This window comes from Bombus vancouverensis, chromosome 12 (genome assembly GCF_051014615.1).
Source record: "Bombus vancouverensis nearcticus chromosome 12, iyBomVanc1_principal, whole genome shotgun sequence".
In the NCBI taxonomy this organism is placed as follows: domain Eukaryota; kingdom Metazoa; phylum Arthropoda; class Insecta; order Hymenoptera; family Apidae; genus Bombus; species Bombus vancouverensis.
In genome coordinates, this window is record NC_134922.1 from 4,943,741 (window position 1) to 4,965,142 (window position 21,402).

Here is a 21,402-nt window from a genome sequence, read left to right on the forward strand (position 1 = left end):
TGGTAGAATATTATAAACATACTTCATTTCGAACCTCGCAAGGGACTCGAATTTAAGAGGCAATTTATTCTGGATTATATCCCACGGATCCAGATAAAATATGTGTGTGTGTGCGCGCGCGTGTGTGTGCGTGTGTGTGTGTGTATCAGAGAGAGAGAAAGAGGAGTGTTGAATATGTCGATTGAAGGAACCCCCGAGGAACCTTTTTTAAAGCGGAATTCACCATCTTTTCTCTGCTTGAAGCTCGACTGATGTCGATTTCACGAAATAACCTTAATTAATTAAGGAGAGCTCTCGAAACATTATCAGCCGGGCAAATAGACAAAAAAGAAACAAAGGGCCTGGGGGAAAGACATAATCGGGGCAGGGCTTCGTAATGATGATTCGTCGTTTGCTTTTTATTCAAGAATATCGGTTATCGGTATTGAAGGGCGATGGTTTTACACGAAACCATGCAAAACCCTTAAGAGCTCTCAGAAAATTGAGACAAAACCTGAAGGGAGCTTGCTAATCGAACATCTCGCGTTTTCTAAAGTTACTTTATAAATTTTCATACGTAGCTTGAGGGTTCATGAAACATGTATAGGAATTTTTATGACGGGATTGCGAAGAAATTTCGATCCCAAACGGGTGCATAATTCTCTATCGGACATTCACGTACAAGTTTGACGAAGGTACATCCGGCCAAACGATAAAACGATAACAGAAGAAGCAGGTAGCCTCTAAAGAAATTCATGGCTCGGGTGAAACGGCTTGCCTTATCCGAAATATTCTCGAAACGATTGAAGAAGTGGTTCCTCCATAGAGAGGTGACCACCCCGATATGGAAAGATCGTGATTTGTTTCATCGTCCACCTTCTCGTAGTATCTTCTATATTTTTATCTTTCTCTCTATAATTTTACATGTTCTACGCCGTATAATATTTTCTTACATTTCCCGAAGACTGTGGACTGTTAATAACGAGTTTTAACGCTTTGCTATTTTCAATCAAGAAAAATATAGTACCACGACGATAACGACAAAAGATACAGGAAATCTAGCATTACGTACATTTACTTTTAGGATTAGTACGTCCCATGGGAGAAAAACGCTTGGATACACGTATATTTTAACGTGCACACGTATCTGTCGAACTGTGAAAAAAGAAAAGTGTGTCATCCATTAGGAGTTTTGAAAGCTCGAGCAACAAGATTCCATCAATCAAAAGTAGACTTCCGATAGCTTTCTCTGAACCAAAGCCAAAGATAAAACGCTCGTATATATCCGGTAGAAAGGGAAACTGTAACAGAATGACGAAGGTCGACAACCTCGACAGCTCCGTAATATCTTTTTTTCTTCTTCCCTTTTCCTTTTTTCTTCTTTTGTGACTCGCGGTGGTTAGTATGAAATCTAGGGTGTAGCAACCAGCGGTAGTTACGTTATCGTCGTTGCTCTCTTTTCATCTTTCGAAGGGAAGAGAGAAAAAATGCAATGCAAGATCAAAAAAGATAAAAGGATTTCGAAAGCTGAAAGAGGTGGAGGACACTCGGTTTTTTATTTCTTTCTTTCTTTTTTTTTTTTCAAACGAAAACGATAACGTCAGGGAAAATCGAGCGATTTTTCTAGATCTCGGCACAGGATTCTTCTGTTTTCTTCTCTTTCAAGGAAATATTAAATTAAACAAGAAATATATCAGTTGTACAGTGACAATGAAACGTTCATTGACATGGACCGGACTTCTCTACGAACAGAATTTTATAATCTCGAAATTTACCGTGACTTGTAGAAACAAACCTTTTTATTCTAGTGCGCGTGCATGCGCCGTGAAATTCAACGAATCTCCGGTTGGATGGTCTCGTGTGATTCGATGGAAGCAGATAAAAGTTGTTTCCAACGGCAATGTATTCCATAAACACGATTCTCGAGGTTTCGCTCTTTAAACGTCGTGTGATAAAGCTGAGATAAGACCGCAGATCGATAGATAAAACGAGCATATTAGTCGGAGGTAGAAACAATAGTTTTCTACCGAGATTGAATTGATCGCGTCGTAACACGAAAACGTATGTCGTAACACAAAATACTTACATTTCTTGTTTATAGCGCAATTATTCCCCATAGGGCGTCAATTATATGCTATTAAAATGTTAAATCATTGCCTTTTAACTATCAAATAACGTCAGAATCAGAGTCACGAAACGCAAATTGATTTATGTTTTATATATGTGTATGTGTTTCGCTAGCCTTTACGCGTATATACATGCATGTGTTCATCGGTAATAGCTATATAAATGTCATCTGTTTAATGTACCGTGTGTACGGTTGTAATAAAATGGAATTTGATTAGGATTTTCTAATAGACTTTGTGTTTATTCCTTGCCGAATGATCTTTCAATACGACCAAAATCGGATCGCGAGTTAATCGGTTTAGCGAACAGTTGATCAATGTAATCAGATTATCGATTCATGCTATTGTCTACGGCTGCGGCGATAACTCACTATAACTACGTTTATAATTCTGATATTACGTTTGAGAACACTGTTATCTAAGAAATTATGTAAGAATAGTACACAAGACAAATACGATGATTCCAGATCGATAGATTTGTCATTTATTTATTTTTATTTTCCAGTGAGATTTATTGTACCGGAGAACTACTGAAAACTGTGCAGCTATCTAATATCTACAGCGACAGCAAGACATTCGTCGATCTTCAACAGATAAACGACCCTGAAATAACTCTCGCCAAGTAAGTTCGACCAACGATTTTTTTAACGCAATTAAAACTTGTTGCTATCGAACAGAATTTCTTTTAATATCGTAAACGTTCCATCGAGTGTGTCGTATAATTATTATCAACTCAGCATAAATCAGTAATAACATTTCATTTTTCTGAATAAAAGAATACACACAAACGAGACAATTGCTCGATATTTTGTGATCTTAAATAGTAGAGTGAGCTTCATTTCACTTAACACTAGGTTTAGGGGACCCGTCAATTTGACGGATTTCGAACTTCGAAATGAAATATCTCAAAAACCATAGCACCAATTTTAACCATTTTGCATCGTAAATTAATCATTTCATCTAAAGAATTTATACACAAAAGTATTCTTTCCTAGGCTTTCTAATTTTCGAAATCTGTATCATATGAAGTATACCTATCTCTACGGGACCCGTCAAATTGACGGGTAAATGAAAATACGCATTTTTCTCTAAAAAATCGATTTATTCAAATTAAGTCAGAAAGGACAATATTAGGCTTCACATTTAAATAAATTATTAATAAATAAAAAGTCTTTTTTTAAATTATCACTAAAAAAATAACAATAACATTAACGGTACAGGGTAATCATATGTATTGAGCACATTTTTTGCAAATATACTGAATGTTGTTTGTGTATTTTCCGCATATGATCTTTTTGCAATATGTACAATAATTATTACTTCTATTTTTTTGCAATAACCCACTTGGCAACTTTTTCGCACTTCTGACTTTGAAGGTGACAGAAATGAAGCGTCTGATCTTTGGCAAATGTTTTTCTTGTTTTCTCCAGCTAAGTCCTCGGCTAAACAAAATATGAATTCCTTTCTGAATAATTTCGATCTGATGCACTCTCTATATAATATCCACCCGTTTATCGCTGCCAAATCCAAAATATTGAAAAAGACTTGAAGGGGCCATCGGAAACTCCCTGCTTTCACACTATATTTGCGTGCCATTTGGTCAACGACGTCCACACCAAACTTTGTTTTATTGTAAAAAGCAATGGTTTCTGGAACACGATTATAATTATCTTCTCTTCGTACACCTGTATGTTTGGTGCTTAGAAGGAGGACTTTTACTTTAGGTTTACTTTTATACACAGTAAGTGTGCAGTTTTCTGATTTATATAAATCTGAGGAAAACAAAGTCATCTTGTCCTTTTTTCCTTCGATGGTTTTGCCAGTTCTCTTTTATTCGACCGGATGGTCCCAACCAAAGTTGTTTTTTGTGCTAGCAATTTTTTAGTTAGCGGGATGCTTGTAAAGAAATTGTCTGTCGTTATATTTCTGCCTCGTTGTAAATATGGTTCGACTAATTTTAGTGTTACAAACTCGCTCAACGGTATTGAGCATCGAGTTTCATCTTTCCTCATATAAGGGAAATCACTCAAAATATACTTTGTTTGGACGTCAACTGCTAACCAAAATTTAATGCCAAATTTATGGGGCTTATTCGGCATATATTGTGTAAATCTGCACCGGGCTTTCGTTGGAAATAATTGCTCATCTATCGAAATATTTTCATATGGCTTATAACAAGCCTGGCTATTACTTATAAACCTGTTCCATAATTCGGAAAGTGCAAAATAGTTAAAATTAATGCTATAGTTCTTGAGATATTTCATTTCGAAGTTCGAAATCCGTCAAATTGGCGGGTCCCGCAAACCTAGTGTTAATGTTATTGTTATTTTTTTAGTGATAATTTAAAAAAAGACTTTTTATTTATTAATAATTTATTTAAACGTGAAGCCTAATATTGTTCCTTTCAGACTTAATTTGAATAAATCGATTTTTTAAAGAAAAATGTGTATTTTCGTTTATCCGTCAATTTGACGGGTGCTTGTAGAGATAGGTATATACGAAACACCCGTAAACTTAGTGTTAAGGTAAAATTCCAATGTTCCTTCTTTCTTTCCGCGTAACATGAATAAGCGGCACAAAGCCGTCTGCAATTTACGATCGCTCCGAAAACGAAATCACGGTGACCAGACGCGTTTTTAAATTGTTCCTACGTTAAATCACTCCGTTTACTGGGACTTTTATAGTATCCAGTTTACGATACTCGGCTACGTTCGCTTTCGTCCACTTCCATCGTAGCGGATTACTCCGTGAACTTATCCTATCGTCGAATGCAGCCCAATTCGATCTTGCGATAACCATATCTATTAAATAACCGCTACTGCAAGCGAATAAAAGTTTTACCCGATAAAATAACAAGTACTTGGGGAAACTATAAATTCCTGCGATTATGAGATAGCTGAAACGTGAAATTTTTAAGATCGTTAAAATTAATTGTCTCGATAAATCTATCAGCAGTCCCCAGTTTTCTAAATATTGTCCTCTTTAACAATTTTCCCTTTCTTAACTCTGCCGCGATTCTAGAATCTTCGATATTTCAATACCTCTGTTTTAATTCGAACCAAGGAAAGCATTTTTAACATTTTAAGAAAATTATTCACATACGATGGAAACAAGTAATCACACGTATCAATGATTCTTTCAAATCTTTCTCAAGTTGAAAGATTTCTCAACAATGGAAGAATACGATTCGGTTGAAAACGACAGAAAGCTTGTTGCGGCGATGAATGCACGATCAATCAATCTTTCTTCTCCATTCAACGATGAAACGTTCTCACGACATTGCGTTGCCACGAGAAAAAAGTTTGGAAATGCATAAAATTCTTACAATTCGCTACTTGTAGAATGTGGAAGAACGTATCGAGAACTATAGAACGTCTGCACCTTTTCGCAATTTTCTTGGTGATCAATTCGTTTTCCGTGGTCAACCCACCGACATAAAGCGAACATCATTTTGGGCGAATGTCTCGTTCGAGAGATACGGTTGGCAATTTTCGCTGGCTCGAACGAAACGCGAAATTCTCTCTCGTTTTATGAGCATTGTAAAGCGAATTCGGGAAGAACGTAAAGCTCATCGTAAGGTTAGTGTTAACGATCAATGGAACTGATCGTTCCTGTATCAGGAGCAAGGCTAAATTATGAATATATTAGATGTAGATAAAAGTTTTATTTTATGTCTTATACGTTTCTGCGAACAGAAATATGTAAAATGGAAATTTATAACACCAGCATGGTACTTCAATTACAATCTCATCCATTGCAGGTCATTAATTATTAGACTGTGGATTTTTATGCAAATTCATACTTTTGAGAAACCCAGTTAAAAGATAGAACTTTGATAGAAAATTGGTTTACCTACTAAATATTATGGAAACCACTATACTTTGGATGTTTTTTATATTTTTTCATATTATGTGTATTCTGTGTAATTTTCCACATTCCAATTTCTCAAAAGTGCATAAAAAATCTGCAGTTTAATAATTCTCGAGTTAAGGAATGCTATTTTCTCTTAAAGCGATCTTTTAATAAAAAAGAATATTTATCATCAGCATTATACTAGTGAATCTTTCTGATAGATTTTCTTTACATCTCATTATTATGATTGCCTAACTAGACGATCGTGTTTCTTTTCACTCCCTACAGCTTCTACGAGTTGATGAAAGAAACAAACAACAAACCGACTAAAAGCCAGCTGACTCAGTATGTTAATGAAAATTTCGTCGCGTCGAACGAGCTAGTAAACTGGACACTGTCAGACTGGACGAATAATCCCTCGATCTTGCAACGCATCCAAGAACCCAAGTACTACGAGTGGGTGAAAGATCTGAACGAAATTTGGAAGAAATTGGCGAGGAAGGTGAATCCTGAAGTTGCCAGGCAGCCGGATAGGCATAGTCTGATTTACGTGCCCAATGGTTTAATAATTCCTGGTGGTCGTTTCAAAGGTAAAATAAATTTTCCAATTTCTAATACATCATACAGATTCCAGTAACTTTTACCGCTAAAGACCTGCTAAACATTAAATTATTTATTTGTCAAAAAGTTACTTCGTTTAGTAATTAACCGATCGTCTCTTTTTATTTGCTTGTAAAATATCACATTTGCAACAAATATTTGAATTTTAGTTTTTAACTATGCCTATTTTGTAATTGTAATGAAGATAAAACTTGTCGTCCATTGTATTTTGTGCAACTCGATACCATAGATTCAGCTGTATGTTTCACTCTATTGTATTTCATGTTTAACATATAATCCGATTGACTCGAACGATCAGCTGATATACGACCGCCAGCGAATATATTAATAATAAATCACGAACGGTATGCAAATTAAGTAGCGGTACAAAGTATGGTATTCCGAAGTGGTCAGTTTTGAAACAAATTACCAAAAATTTGAAATTTTCACCAATGCAAAAATATACTTGATTTAACCCCTATAAATCGTAAGATATTAAACGCGAATCTGTAAAAATGCCAGAAGTACTAAAATATACTTTGACAATGTTCTTTTATCCCGACAGAGTTTTACTATTGGGACAGTTACTGGGTGATTGAAGGGCTACTGTTATCCGACATGTATCAAACTGCCAGGGGAATGATAGACAATTTCTTATACATGGTGCAGAAATATGGGTTCATACCCAACGGTGGTAGAATTTATTACCTCATGAGGAGCCAACCACCCCTAATACATCTCATGGTACGTCATACCTTTCCATATTGACTTTAAACTCGTTTTCCTCTCTCAACCGTGTACATATGTACGTAGCATCCCAAATATGTAGGATCTATCAAATCGCAAACAGATTCGTTCTTTTCTTTTCTTTTTCTTTTTCTCCTTTTTTTTTTTTTTTTTGTTTTGGCCCGTTAGCCATCGTTTTAACAAATATTTCTCATAATAATTTAAGAGAAAAAATCGTGCAAAATGTGATGTACGAATAAACGAACGATGCAATACACGTAGTTCGCTTAATTTTTGTGATTAATCGTAGCAACTTATGCATTTTGTATTTTGGAATTTCTGTAAAATTACGTAACAGGTAGTAGCCCCCTCGTTCTACTCGAAGATTTGTTTTCTCCCCGAAAATTCGCTATAACTACGAATCGACGAAAGGAATTATTTTTTTCACGAAAAATAAATCTGCTCGACCGCCAGGTCGAGTGGACGCCACTAAACGATAATGTTGTTTGGAATGTCAATTAGCGTCGGTTTTCTATCTCATCGAGACATATTCCATCGAATTTGAAGGTCATTTGACCGCGGCAGATAATAGCTTGTCCTTCGAAATTTCTACGAGCGACGCGAATGATACAGCATCTGAGGGTTATAATAGTCGAATCCTGCACTCGGTTTGTCGCAGAGACTTCGCGGGAACAAGAATTTTAAAGTTGCCTGAAACTCGACTTCCTCGAGGCAACATCGGCTAAAAGTTTTCGTATTTCCTTTCCTGTGGTGTGGCGAGAATAGCACTGGAAGATTTCCACACAATTGAGTTGGGGAAACTCAATAGTCGGAAAATGTCTGTAATTTAAGACCGAGATCGATATAACCATAGTGGTCCTTTCATAGTGAAATTGTTGAATTTTCCTGTTTCTTTCTCTCCTTGGTGCGATGGAGTACCGTGAAAAAGATATTAATATCTCGCGGTTGACGAATGTCGGCTCGCTGCTATTATTATCGGTTTTGTTGTAGGTATAACGTTGCAAGGATTGAAATGAAAGAGAAATTAAGTTTGTCGGACTTCTGTTATAGGGAATTCAATAAGCGAACTTGGAGTCGAGTAATCTTAGTCGAACAAAGGATTTTTTAATTTGAAATTCAATTTAATTATATAAGAATGGTGAAACATTTTTTACCGCTTACCTTGACAAATAAATTTGATATTACCAAAAACAGAGAAATAGAAGTTGTTTGCGCAGAAGCACGTGAACCGAATAACTTGAACAGGTCTTTGCATTTCTAGGAAATAAACGCGGCCTTTTATAAAAATGAGAAAAGGAGGAAAAGAAATATGGTTCGTGGCGAAGAGTCTAACTCGTGAAATTTAGAGTCACTCTCGGTGCATTCGTTTGAATAAACTCAGAAAACCCGCGAGAGCCACGAAAATCATGCTTGTGCAAACTCTTTTAGTTCACGCGGAGAAAATTATTTCCCTCAGCGTATGAAGATTTCAGAATCTGGTAAAAAGATTGCCGTGAATGTATACGGTTCTTCCAACCAACTCTTTGACAAGACGAAGAGCATTCCTCTTGGAATTGTACTTCGGATATTTCATTTTTTATTTTCAGAATCTTTTAAACTCGATCGAGATAAAGAGGTTGGTCTGAAATTTTTTAACGCGATCTCTGTTGGATGTTTCAATTAAAAATATCGAGTCGTTTTACCAGAAAACGCTAATCAAGTAAGATAAATTTGATAGACTTTAATTTTTATAATTTTAAATGTTAATGATTCTTTGTAAAATTCGAAAACGGAAAACCCAGAGATAAGATAGTTGACGAGTTAATGTATCAAAATAAAAAAGTTCAGGTAACAGTGCTTTTATGGCGGGAAGAAGTGTTTAGTGAAACAAACCCGCTAGCCAAGACTATTGTAGTCTATGACGCGCGTTTCGAAACTTTGTTCCGTAGTACCGCACTCGAAAAGTTCGATACGGCAGAATTTCTACTTCCAAATGTCAGCCCCTCCAATGTGTTTTCGGTAAGAATAGTCTGATTGCAGCTACGCCTGTTTATTCCAAAGATATCGAAGTTCTGAACAACAATCGCAAATATCGCGGAAGTTTGCTGGACATGGACATATACCAACGTTTATAAATTACGATTTTGCTCGATTTATACTGGAGGCGCCCGAGTAGCGCTCAAATTACTATAGTAACCAGTTCGAATACTTTGATCATTCGTAATTCGAACTCAAGAAATGTTAAATAACTCTAAAATATATATTAATTTATTACATATTTAGTTATGTATATATATAATATATATACATATTATATATATTTAAATATATATTTAATATATTTTTATATTTTATATTATTTATTATATAAATATATTATAAATATATATTTTATATTTTTTAATATATATTTTAAAAACTTTTGAAATAATTAAATGACCTTATAAAAATTGACGTCTGCAAGTGCCAATTTTGTTATTGCATAGTAGGTTCTACAAATGAATTCTACACTACAATTACGTTCTGTAAAAGATATTGTACATATAATAATGTTCGATTTTGACTGATAGGTATCAAAATACTTGGACTTTACTGGGGACTACGATTATCTGCGCAAAGTTATACCGACCTTGGAAAGTGAGTTTGCTTTCTGGCAACAGAAAAGGATGATCGACGTAAAAAAAAACGGGAGAACGTACAAAATGGGACACTATGCCGTCAACAGCACGAGACCTCGACCGGAAAGTTACAGGTTAATTTTTAATTTCATTTGAGATCGTTTTGGATATTTACATTTCGTGTATAAGCATGCATGATTCCTAATCTTAGATAACGAAAACCACGACGTTGCCATAGATAAAAATACAGTTTATCTTCCATAAGATCTCGAATGTAAACTTTTCCATTAACGAAGTATTTAATTCGATAAACCGACGTGTTTTTTTTTTAATGTATGTCATCTTAAGTTCGATCTACTTTCTTCCAAAGATAACGACATGACTTAGAATGGAGTGATCAATATGAAATAACATCCTACACGTCAATTTTATTGTTTCAATGTCAATGTATAGAAATGAATTAACTTTCGAAATGGATTTGCATAGTGGTAAACGAAATTACATTCAAAGCACGTACACTGGTATATAAGCTTCGAATTTGTTACGACAAATGCACACCCTGAAACTACAATGGAAATTATTCAAATGTTTCAGCTCCTTAGAACTGTTAATATGATGCGGCATAATCAAATGCAAATAACGGATTCACGAGTTATGGCCATATTCATGCTCCTCATACATGAATTTCGAATGCAGTTGCGTTCAAAGTTTGCCAAATTTGTGTTTGTATTTCGCTCACGTGGAAACGATGATCTTATACAACTTAGCATTTGGGAGAGAGTACTCTGAAACTGCTATACCTTTGACCTGATTTACATTGATGTTTGGCTTACGTTGTCACGACATATCGCGAATGATTATGATACGCGACGCGTAGCTGTGTTTACAGTGAAAAAATGTTGGAAATCGAGGACTAGCATCTTAAATTTTGATCGATTGCTGAAAAGATGGTTTTGTTTTCTCAGTAAAGAATTATTGGCGATTATTTATCAGTTCAAGGTAATTCGTGAATCCGCCAATCCTGTCACCTCGGTATCTCTCGATTCTTCGTACTGTCGGCATTGGAATTTTTTGATTTTTCGATCTGTCCATCTGGGAATCCTTTGATTCCTCGTTCTTTAACCTCTTGATCCTCCGATCCCTCGATCCTTCGATTTGTCTATTTTTACTCATACATGCGTGTACTTGTTTTCTTTTTTTGATATCAGGGAAGACTACGAACAGGCGCAACTACTGCCCGAAAAGTCTCGGGATTTCTTCTACAACAATATAAAAGCAGGCGCCGAAAGTGGCTGGGACTTCTCCAACAGGTGGTGTATAGCGGACAACAATAACAGAACGCTCAGTTTACTGAATATCTCTACGCAGCACATTATACCTGTCGACCTTAATGCGATTCTGCAACAAAACGCCCGGCTCCTCGGCGAATTTCACAGTCTGCTTGGAAACAATGCGGTAAGCCGTGGAGCATTCATTGCGAAACCGAGCTTTGTTCAAATTCTCTCCATAAACTCGCCTGCCCGATGTTGTTCTAATATATGGGTAGAGTTCGAAGGGCTCCAGAGAAGCCTAATCCAGAGAAACTTATATGACAAGTGGATAAGCCACCTGTCATAATCTGATTATTTAGAAATTTTATCCCAATGTAAAGAATCTAGAGAAATTATCATCATTAGAAATGTGATAATCTAAAGACAAATCTAAAGATACATCTAAAGAACCTAAAGAAGAATATCTACAAAAATTAGCTCTAGAAATGTTCTATTTACTGGAGTGAGATTATCATAATTATCCAATAAAATAGGATTATATGCAATACACATACATAGAGGAGATTTCTTTACAAACTAACGTTGTTTGTTCATTATGTGCATACGTAGTAGTTTGTTCTTGAAATATGTAATTAAAAATTCTAACGCCATGTCTAGTATATCACACCTCGTTAAACCCGAGAGTGAAATGAAGAATGAAAATGGTATGCTAATTAAAAAAAATATGTGAAAGGAACGTGGACAAAAATGTTAATGGAAAACGTTAGATAAAACTGATTTCTATGCAAGCTTATGTAATATTAAATTTCTCGTGGTTGAGGTTGGTCGATATAATTAACATAATATTATAAGATCGTTATCTGAAACTAATTGAAGGGGAATGTGTTCGCACTCGGTTAAGTAAATTTAATCTTCTTTTGCTTCGTACTCTTTTTCTGATTTCAACCAATCTTTCTTGTAGAAACTGTATCCAATTTCTCGAAATAATTGGATTTATGGGAACTGGACGAAATAAGAAACAATAAGCTTTCTAAAGGTTTCAGTCATCTTAGGTCTTGTTCAACATACAATTGTACATACATTCTTTTTCTAGATATAAAATGTACAATGCGATGTACATATAGTATGGTATTTTTTAAATCCGCTTCTTTTATGATACACACGATACAAAAAGACGAAAATAATATATAACGTAGAAGTCAATAAATATTTATATAAATTTTGTATTAGATTTATATTAATATATAACTTGTAATTTTCTAGAAATCCCAGTATTATCATAAAGTAGCGTCGCAACTCCAAATGGCTATCGACAATGTTCTATGGAACGAAGAAGAAGGAACATGGCTGGACTACGACATGAAGAACGCGAAACCTAGGCACGCGTTTTATCCGTCGAATCTTGCGCCACTCTACACTCGAAGTTACAATCGCTTACAACGCGAGCGCTACGCGTTATCCATTGTGAAATATCTCAAGACACAGAATATCGACACTTTCTTGGGTAAGTTTTCGCAATTAAAAAGTCGAAGTCAGTCGCATAGGCTTTTATAAACGTTGGGTACTTCAAAGTGGAAAGAAATTTAACGAGTTTCATTCGTGTTTCAACCTTTTCGATGAATAATGGCACGCATCTTCTGGTGTCCTCCGCTTAAAAGCGTAAGGGGAAAGCGGCAAAGAGAAAAATACGAAGAATGCTTTTGAGGGATTTCACGGTTAAAGGTTTAAAAGTTTAAAAGGGAAGCGATGAAAAGGAAAATACAAAGGATGCTTTTCGAGGATTCCGTGGTTAAAGGTTATTTCCTATACGAATGAAATCGAATGGAATTGCGATAAGAGATAAAGAGTTGCATGCTTTTGCGTCTTTGGTTACACAAAAAGGAAAACCTTTATCATTCGTAGAATGTGCGAACAGTATTGTTAAACGTCGGTTTAGTCAGCCGCACACTGCATGTCATGCATCGAATATAGTTCCCTAAATTCTTTCTCTTATTTACTGTGTAAATTTAATTTTTGCGATTTCGTTCGAAACGGGAATATTTCATTTCTCCCTGCTCTACTACGATCATAATGAATTATTCGCTGCACGAAATGCACGTCGCTCTAAGCTCTGCAAATTATCATAATTAACAATTCAACCCGCGATTTCTGGTTAGTTACACATCACATTCATGCCGACACACCTTCCATTATCCAGCTTAACAGCTTCGGCTTTAAGCTTGAAAGTTCCCCGTTTCCAATTTCCAGTGGAAATACGTACGAAGGAACTTGAAAATTTTTGGCAAAAACCATTCGGCAAAATAGCAAAAAGCATGCCTTTGATATTGCTTTTTGTTTCACATCGATATTTCAATACCAAGATAGATAAGTTTAAAGCGTTTGCACTTAAGCCACGAGGGATGCCTAATCATAGCCTAATTCGCAGAAGCGTAATCTATATTTTCTTGTTTGGAGCGTACGTATGTCGGTTTGCGGTGGTAGTAAAAAGATGCTTACATGGCGTTTGTCACTGACCACCCTACAGGTAACACACGTGAGACAGGTCAGTGATGCGTGTGAAAACGAGAGGTCCGTACATGGTGCGAGACAGATACAAAAAAAGAAATGTACAAAATATTGGCTCGCTTTAACGACGATGTCTCGGGAACGAAGAGTCATATCGACATGAAATAGGAACGATTCTAAAGTGAAAGGTTTGCGTTTTCTTGCGAAGAAGTTTTATCAGAGTCGTGTAAGTACTTTGGAAACAGCGAGTGGTTAAAGTTCCAGTAACTTTAATAGCTTCAATATTGAAGATTCGCTGGATGTTTTCGATGTTTTGAATTCTATTTAATTTACTAGTTATCCTTTTTATTTACTAATATAGTTATGTTCGGTGAAACATGTATTTCTGGTTACAGTTTTAGTTACGTGTATCGCGCTATAAAGATTTTAATATAACATCGTTAACGGTAAAAAAGTACAGGACATTTTGTTCCTTCATATATAGATGTAGCAAATTATTTAGTGGCTAAAGGTAAATAATAGCTTCTGCGAGTTATTGTCATAGAGTTAGGGCAGCTCTATTAAATTGAAATTATTACGTTCATTTAAGTATAAAGGCAAATAAGGTTAATAAGACCGTGTTGATTAAACTTGTTTTCATTTCTTCCCCTGCAGGAGGTACACCCACATCATTAAATTACACGGGAGAACAATGGGATTTTCCGAACGCGTGGCCACCGTTACAATCATTTATTGTAATGGGTCTCTACTGGACAGGGGTTGAGGAAGCGGTGAACTTCGCCCACGAATTGGCATTTAGATGGCTTGGCTCCAATTACGCTGGCTACGTAGAATATAAGGAAATGTTTGAGAAGGTAAGATAAATATACATATCGATAGACGATTTTCTTGAAAAATGATGGAAAAATATAGGAGCTCAACGTAAAAACAAGTAACTCCATAATTCCTAAACAAAACTGAATAGATAATATTTTAAGTTTCTAAACTTCAGAAGGAAATCGGTGCACTTCTTGAACAAAAATAAAAGGTTGTTACAATATTGTCTATTCTCTTGTATTAGCGCCACATTTATTTATCTAGATAAGAACTCTGTAAATTTTAGAAAGAACTGTTGTTTTCTCGGCTTCCTGTCGGAATTTTAAATCTTAATTGTTAATCCTAGTTCCAACTAAAATCAGGAACAAAAGAAAAGTAATACACATCAGACCATGACTCAGAATATTGAAAGAGCCCTCGCTAAGAGTGATTTAATCAAAGCACTTTTTCACAATATCTGCGATAAAACACGAAGACTTAAAATAAGACAGTCCAATCTTTTCTACTCGAGCAGAAAAATGTTGTCCCGTAAAGCACACAAGGAGGATTCTCACACGTTGAATATCACCAAAGTTTTCATTACTGTCATGACGATATAGAACATAAAATTAATTTCAATAATTCTTGGCATGGTTCTGCTACAATCTCTCCGTTCGCGGTTCGCTTTAAAATAATTCCTGCATCAAACAATTTTCTGGATAGAATAGAGAACATATTCAACCTTTCCAATTGAATTTTACGTCTTGTTTTGATTCTGAATTTATTTTGATTAATAATTGACGATGAAACAGTGAATGATATTAACATGCCATATTCAAACTTCGAAGGTACAACGTTCCATTTGTCCCAACCAAATACAAATAGACACAACCTGTTCAATTTCGTTTCCATAAACGAAGCTTCGCGTCGTTTTGTTGACTGACATACGTATATCTGGCTCCAGAAAAGGGTCTATCAGATCCGCAAGATAGATGCATAAATTCACGTTCAAGTATTCTCCCTCCCTTCTACCCCTGTGAAAGAAAACACACTGGCTGCTCGTATACGTTCGAAAACGGAATGAATCACTGTCCATCATTTTTCACCCGTGGCTATGAATTTTCACGTAGTCAGAACCAGTCAAGCCTCGTCTCTTTCTGTCCGTTTTTTCTCCCCTATACGTTTCGCTCCTTCCCTCTTTTTGCCATCCATTTTTATATCACACGATCGCGAAAAAGATACTGGAACCGACCGCAGGAAACATCATAGACTAGAGAACCATGGAACGTCCCATACCTCATTTCGGCCATGATACCGTGACGCAGAGGGAAATTTATGGAGCTTGTTCGCAACGGGCAGCTTACCGATGAAAAATATCGATACGTTTTTTTGCCACGCATTTCTTTTTTGCACGTCGGGCAAGACAGTGCCAAGCTTAGGCGGCTGTGTTTCAAAAGTTTTCTTTCAACGGTTAACCGGTTTATTGATTCGAACATTGTACGCTCGAAAAAATAGCGAATTGTTATTCTCGCCTAGCGAAAAAGATAAAGAAAAAGATAAATTTGCAAACCGGTAGAAATTTTTCATATACAGGGTGGTTAGTAACTGGTGGTAAAAGCGGAAAGGGGGTGATTCTACGCGAAAAAAGAAGCCGAGAATATAGAATAAAAATTTTTCGTTTGAGGCTTTGTTTTCGAGAAAATCGACTTTGAATTTTCGCTCGGTACGCGCGCGGTACGTTATAACGAATCTCACTGTAAATCGTTATCTCGATGGAAAAATAAAAAAATAAAAAAATAAAAAAAACATTTTTGTTCTATATTTTCGACTTCTTTTTTCGCGTAGAATCACCCTGTATATTTTTCCCGAACATAAATCGCTTTTGAAAAAAATATAGGAACACTCAAACTTTGTAAAATTTTCATTCTTTTAAGATTTAGAAAAGGGACTTAAGATTTAGAAAAAACCAACTGGTCAAACAAAAAATTCAAACAGTCACATTTGAGAAAAAAGAATGGCTAATTTTTTTCAGAATAATCGACTGTTTTCTACGGAGACTGAAATGCGCGAAATTTCGCAAACTTTTCGTCTACGTTAGTTGATATTCTTTCAGTTTATTTCGATATTCCACAATTTCCCACTTTACGCGTAAAATTTTCAAAGTAGAATATATTTCTCTATACATCTCCGAATCAACTTCCCAATAGAGAATTCCGAGGTAATTAACTGACATACATTATCGCTAACTATAGACAGTTAACACTGATAAGTAGAAACGCAAAATTGAATCGCAGTTAACGACCAAGATCGTTACTTATTATGGAGGAGAACGGAGGAACTCTTTGTATATTCAATTCTGTGAACGCATATTGATTTCTTCGTGTGAAGTAGTTCAACGACATTGTCGAACCGTGGGGACAAAAGGAAATAACGAGTGAAGGAGAGAAATTGAGATACACGTAAAAGAGTCAGATTTTCGAACGTGTCAAGGACGGAAAATTAACGATAATTTAAAACATTCGTTGGAAAGATAGAGTGTGCCTCGGGCTATTCCTTATTGTAGCTAACAGAAAGGAATAGAAATAGAGAAGAAAGAGTCGAATGAAAATAGAGTAGAGTTATATATGCATACTGAGAGAAAGGTCTTCTTCTTATTGAAATCTAATGATTTCAAAGTCTTTAGAAAACACAATAGCTTGGAAATTTCATCCGATTGAAAATTGAAGATTTTCTAATTGCTGTGAATTATACGAACGGCATGATGATATATAACGAGCGTATAGTATCATGAGTATCATCTTTAAATTGAAAAGCTTTCCGTTGAGTCGAGTTGACGTTCGCGTGATCTTTGCCGAAGCTATATCGAATCGCGAAAGAAGATTTAATACTATACCATGCCATACTATAATTGCAACGTGCCACGATCGACAATAATTCTGAATTACATTTAAGAAATATCAGGAATGATCATAAACATTAATCTAATTGAACGAAATAAAACTATTAACTTCAGAGAAAATTTATCGAGAAATAATTGACTATTTTTACCGAAAATTACGCGAGTCACTATCTAAGATCGCTTTTCTTCGACAGAAGCTTATATCTGTCCGATAATCTGTAAAATATGAAAATCGAAACTAAAATCGGTTAATTTGTGCTACTTACTAAGGATGTTTAATATGCGTTTGAAGTTTTATCTAGAAGACGAAAAAGAAGAAGAAGAAGTATGTAATTAACACATTCTTAAAATATTCATCTTTCCTTTCTCATAAAACTTCCAGTACATTCTTAAGAATTAGATTTGCATCTTAATCCGACTCTGCCTTTCCTAGAACAGCTCTTTCGCGAATTAAACGCACTTATTTACTTTTAAGCTATAACAACTTGGCGTAAAGAAATGCAAATGACATCCGAAGGACTAAAACATTCTTGAGCACCCTCTGTTCTTGAGTAACGCTAATTGAAGAAACATTCGCACATTTTGTAATAATTCGCAGTGTCACAAAAATTTAAACATTCATATTCGTTTAAATACCTTATTCTAATATTAACCGCTGCTAACTTATTTAATTTTTATCATTCTTTAATCCATTCAATATTCGCCTAGTTTGTTGTAATTCCCAATCTATCTGTTCATTAGAAACTCGAAAGCATTCTTTTAAAATTCCTTTTCCTCCTCGCATTTAAATTTGAAACGTGACTCATCCCACGCTCAAATGATTAATATCACTTTAATCCCGCTCTCTGGTTTCAAATTTATCAAACAATTACTCAGCAACCAGTATAAATACCATCCACAAATCGAAGGGTAGTTTCTGTCTCCTCTAATTATCTAGAATTTCATTAAAGGCGAAGATGGAGTCTGCCGAACTGTGAAGTTTGTTAACTTTGCTTAGCTGTTATTCGTGATCCTCTCCACGAAACATTGATTAATATCGTCGACAATTAGAATACTGTGATAAACTCGTGGCAAGGCATGTTCGAAACTCGACGTTCCTGTAAAATTGACTAAGAGTCTAAGACAGCAAGTAGATCCGGCGCAAGTTAACAAGGAAGATCTCTGTCGATCACCCGGTGACTTAATTAGCCGACCGAGGGCTGGTCGCTTTGAGAAACGAGAACGTGTGATTACTAGGTGTAATTAGCGTTTTAATTGCAGTACGACTCGCTCACGCCGGGGAAAAGTGGTGGCGGAGGGGAGTACGACGTGCAGTCTGGCTTCGGATGGACTAACGGCGTGGTCTTGGAATTCCTTAATACCTTCCCGAACATCAAGGTGAAGGAGATTAGCTACATCAACGACATAAACACAGAAATCAGACAATAGCAGGTGAGTACGGCAAGCTGGTAAATTTAAGAAGTAAATATTAATATTATAATAAATATTAGTTATTAGTTATAGTTATATAAGTAACATTATTTGCAATTAGTATGTGGATGTTTATGCAAATTCATTCTTTTACGAATAATTTGCCACTTATTGATATTAACATTCATACGACTAAAGACGCAGAACTTAAGCGGAATTTGTTTCCTTCGTTAAATATCGTGTAATAACGAGTACCGTAGCTTTGACATTTTATATTTCTAAATGTTGTTAAATTTTGTTCCAGGTTTCATTGGTGATGGTGCAACGCGTATTTTCCAACGAATCTAGTCTACACGGAAAAACAGGGCAGCGCGTTTTATAAAAACCCACCGTTTGTTCCATGTGAATCAACGTGTATATTTTTTTAAGAAAATTTGCCTTCGCCGTTCACGGATCGTTTCTTTTTCAACTATCATTTTCGTTAATGTTAACGATAGTTACAATGACGACAGTTTTATCTTGGACCAAACCCACAGAAGAAGATTTTACATGAAACGTTTGTACAATACTAGCTGAGATATAATATTATTATACGTGTAACGAAAGAAAACTTAACCGACACTAGTTAATTTATTGTTTAGTATTTTTAATCGTTGAAATTTCGTCCATCCAGAGTGTGTTATAGAGTTTAAATAATTGTTAATGATCGAATAGAATAATTTAGAAATGTCGTTCATAAGGAATATTAGAGTTTGCTAAATTTATATCAGTCAAATATTCACATAAAATTTGCGAAAATTATTTTTCAGTACAATCTAAGGATATCATGTATCAAGGTAATAAGAATTATCTCGATGTCAACGATATTGAATGTCAATTATATTTTTAATGGACCTTGATAAATCGTGTACATCGTGTATGCGAAATGTGGGCACAGAAGGTATAGCAATTACGTATGAAACTCGTCAGTATTCTAATTTAGCCCTAGCTTTAACGATAGTAGTGTGTGTTAGAAAACTATAATTGCATGCATCTTTGTTCGTTTCTCGTGCAGGATGACACTGGCGACAGAACTCCGATACCTTAAGTTTTTCGTATATGTATTCTCACAAAATGTATCGCTTTTTAGACAATCGTGTATAAGCTATTGACCTAATTCAGGATTGATAATCGCCTTAATCGCCTTTATCAGGATTGATAAAGCCAAAAAATCAGGGAAGATCGTTTCAGAGACAATAATATGTATATATATATATTTAATACAACATCGATAAGAAGTTGTTTTCAGTGGAACAGAAACAATAAGGAAATTGCATGTGCATAAAAATGTAAAAAAATACAAGATCGATAAGAAAGAAGATTTATTTATTTTTATCCTATCCTTCCTAGGGATCCAAATTAAATCGCATAAAATTGCAACTGAAGGTATTCCTATCCTTTAAATAATTAGAAGAAATTCATAAATAAAATTGGGGAGAAGAAAAAAAATAATTTTTCAAAATAAATCTCAGGCGTCATATTTCTCAAATGGTAAAGTATACACGCACGAAGCTACCTGTCCTTTGTTTTAAATTACTCGTTACGTATTAAATTCGAATTTAATTATTTAATATTATATATAGTCAGTCGGTCATACGTGCTAGAATTATTTGACATTAAATATGGTTAGTAGTCATACGTTGTTTTTGTTCATATCGAGTTACTTCGGATAAAATCCGATAGTGGAGCGTGATATTCATTAAAATTTTCTCTTAAAATGTAGCCGTATCTCATTGCCATTTTCTTAATACGGTGTAACAATAATTCTTTAATGCAACGACTGAATACATATAATTACACATGTATAGTATCTTCCGCTTGGGGATCATTTATCGAATGTCATTCTATGTTACATACGTAACAATTAAGATCTACGTCCTTGTTTACAACGGAGAGAAGAACCATATTTCTATGCTCTCCATTTATCTTTAATTCCCTTCGAATGTTTCGACCATTCATTTGCAATATTTCGAGTGCATGAGCGTGCCGGTAGCGGAAAATATCCGTCTTTTTGAGACATTTTCCTCTTGTACCAAATTCCTCTTGTTGTGTTTACGAAGAAAAATGGAACGACCGTAATTTTCCATTTATACTCATTTACATCGGACATACTATTCCAAGGACAACTTTACCCGATGCTGATGTTTCCGTCATAGTTGATATTTCATTTTTGTATGGATTAATAACCGTTGTTAATACATATCTCTCTGGACAAATCAAATAACATAATTTTTTGGAACAATTGACATCATAATTTTCATTCTATTATCGAAGTTTAACAAGTACACGTATAGCAAGGTTCCTACCTTTTTAAAATAATCTAACATTTATTTGATTCGATGTGTTTTAATAAGCTCGGCAACTTACAGAAATTTGTTCTGAAATTTTAATTCGGTTTTATGAGAGTAACCAGCGCCGTATCAAAATAGTAAAACGATGTACCTTCTCGTTCATTATAATCTTCCGCGAATTCCTAATTAGCGTGCAAGAAACATTATCGCATCCTGTCTCTTGGAATTCCTTTTTCCAAATGATGCGTATTTTATAGTTTCATTTTACTTGGAACTTTACAACAATGTCTG

At 35.2% G+C, this 21,402-nt stretch overlaps 2 protein-coding genes across 2 annotated transcripts in view; both read left to right on the forward strand.

Annotated features, from left to right (window-relative positions):
• The window catches only part of LOC117160821 (trehalase), a 34,007-nt gene extending 13,868 nt beyond the window's left edge, over nucleotides 1-20,139 (forward strand). The window contains exons 2-10 of the mRNA XM_033341848.2: nucleotides 2,611-2,727; nucleotides 6,246-6,547; nucleotides 7,123-7,301; nucleotides 9,854-10,035; nucleotides 11,110-11,356; nucleotides 12,436-12,676; nucleotides 14,332-14,531; nucleotides 18,632-18,802; nucleotides 19,086-20,139. Coding sequence (XP_033197739.1) covers nucleotides 2,611-2,727; nucleotides 6,246-6,547; nucleotides 7,123-7,301; nucleotides 9,854-10,035; nucleotides 11,110-11,356; nucleotides 12,436-12,676; nucleotides 14,332-14,531; nucleotides 18,632-18,799 — 1,636 coding nt within the window. The 3' untranslated portion in view covers nucleotides 18,800-18,802; nucleotides 19,086-20,139. The remainder of the gene's footprint in view (nucleotides 1-2,610; nucleotides 2,728-6,245; nucleotides 6,548-7,122; nucleotides 7,302-9,853; nucleotides 10,036-11,109; nucleotides 11,357-12,435; nucleotides 12,677-14,331; nucleotides 14,532-18,631; nucleotides 18,803-19,085) is intronic.
• Nucleotides 1,172-21,402, forward strand: part of LOC117160841 (uncharacterized) — a 78,050-nt gene continuing 57,819 nt past the window's right edge. The window contains exon 1 of the mRNA XM_076623468.1: nucleotides 1,172-1,178. The gene's annotated coding sequence lies outside the window, so the exon portion shown is untranslated. The remainder of the gene's footprint in view (nucleotides 1,179-21,402) is intronic.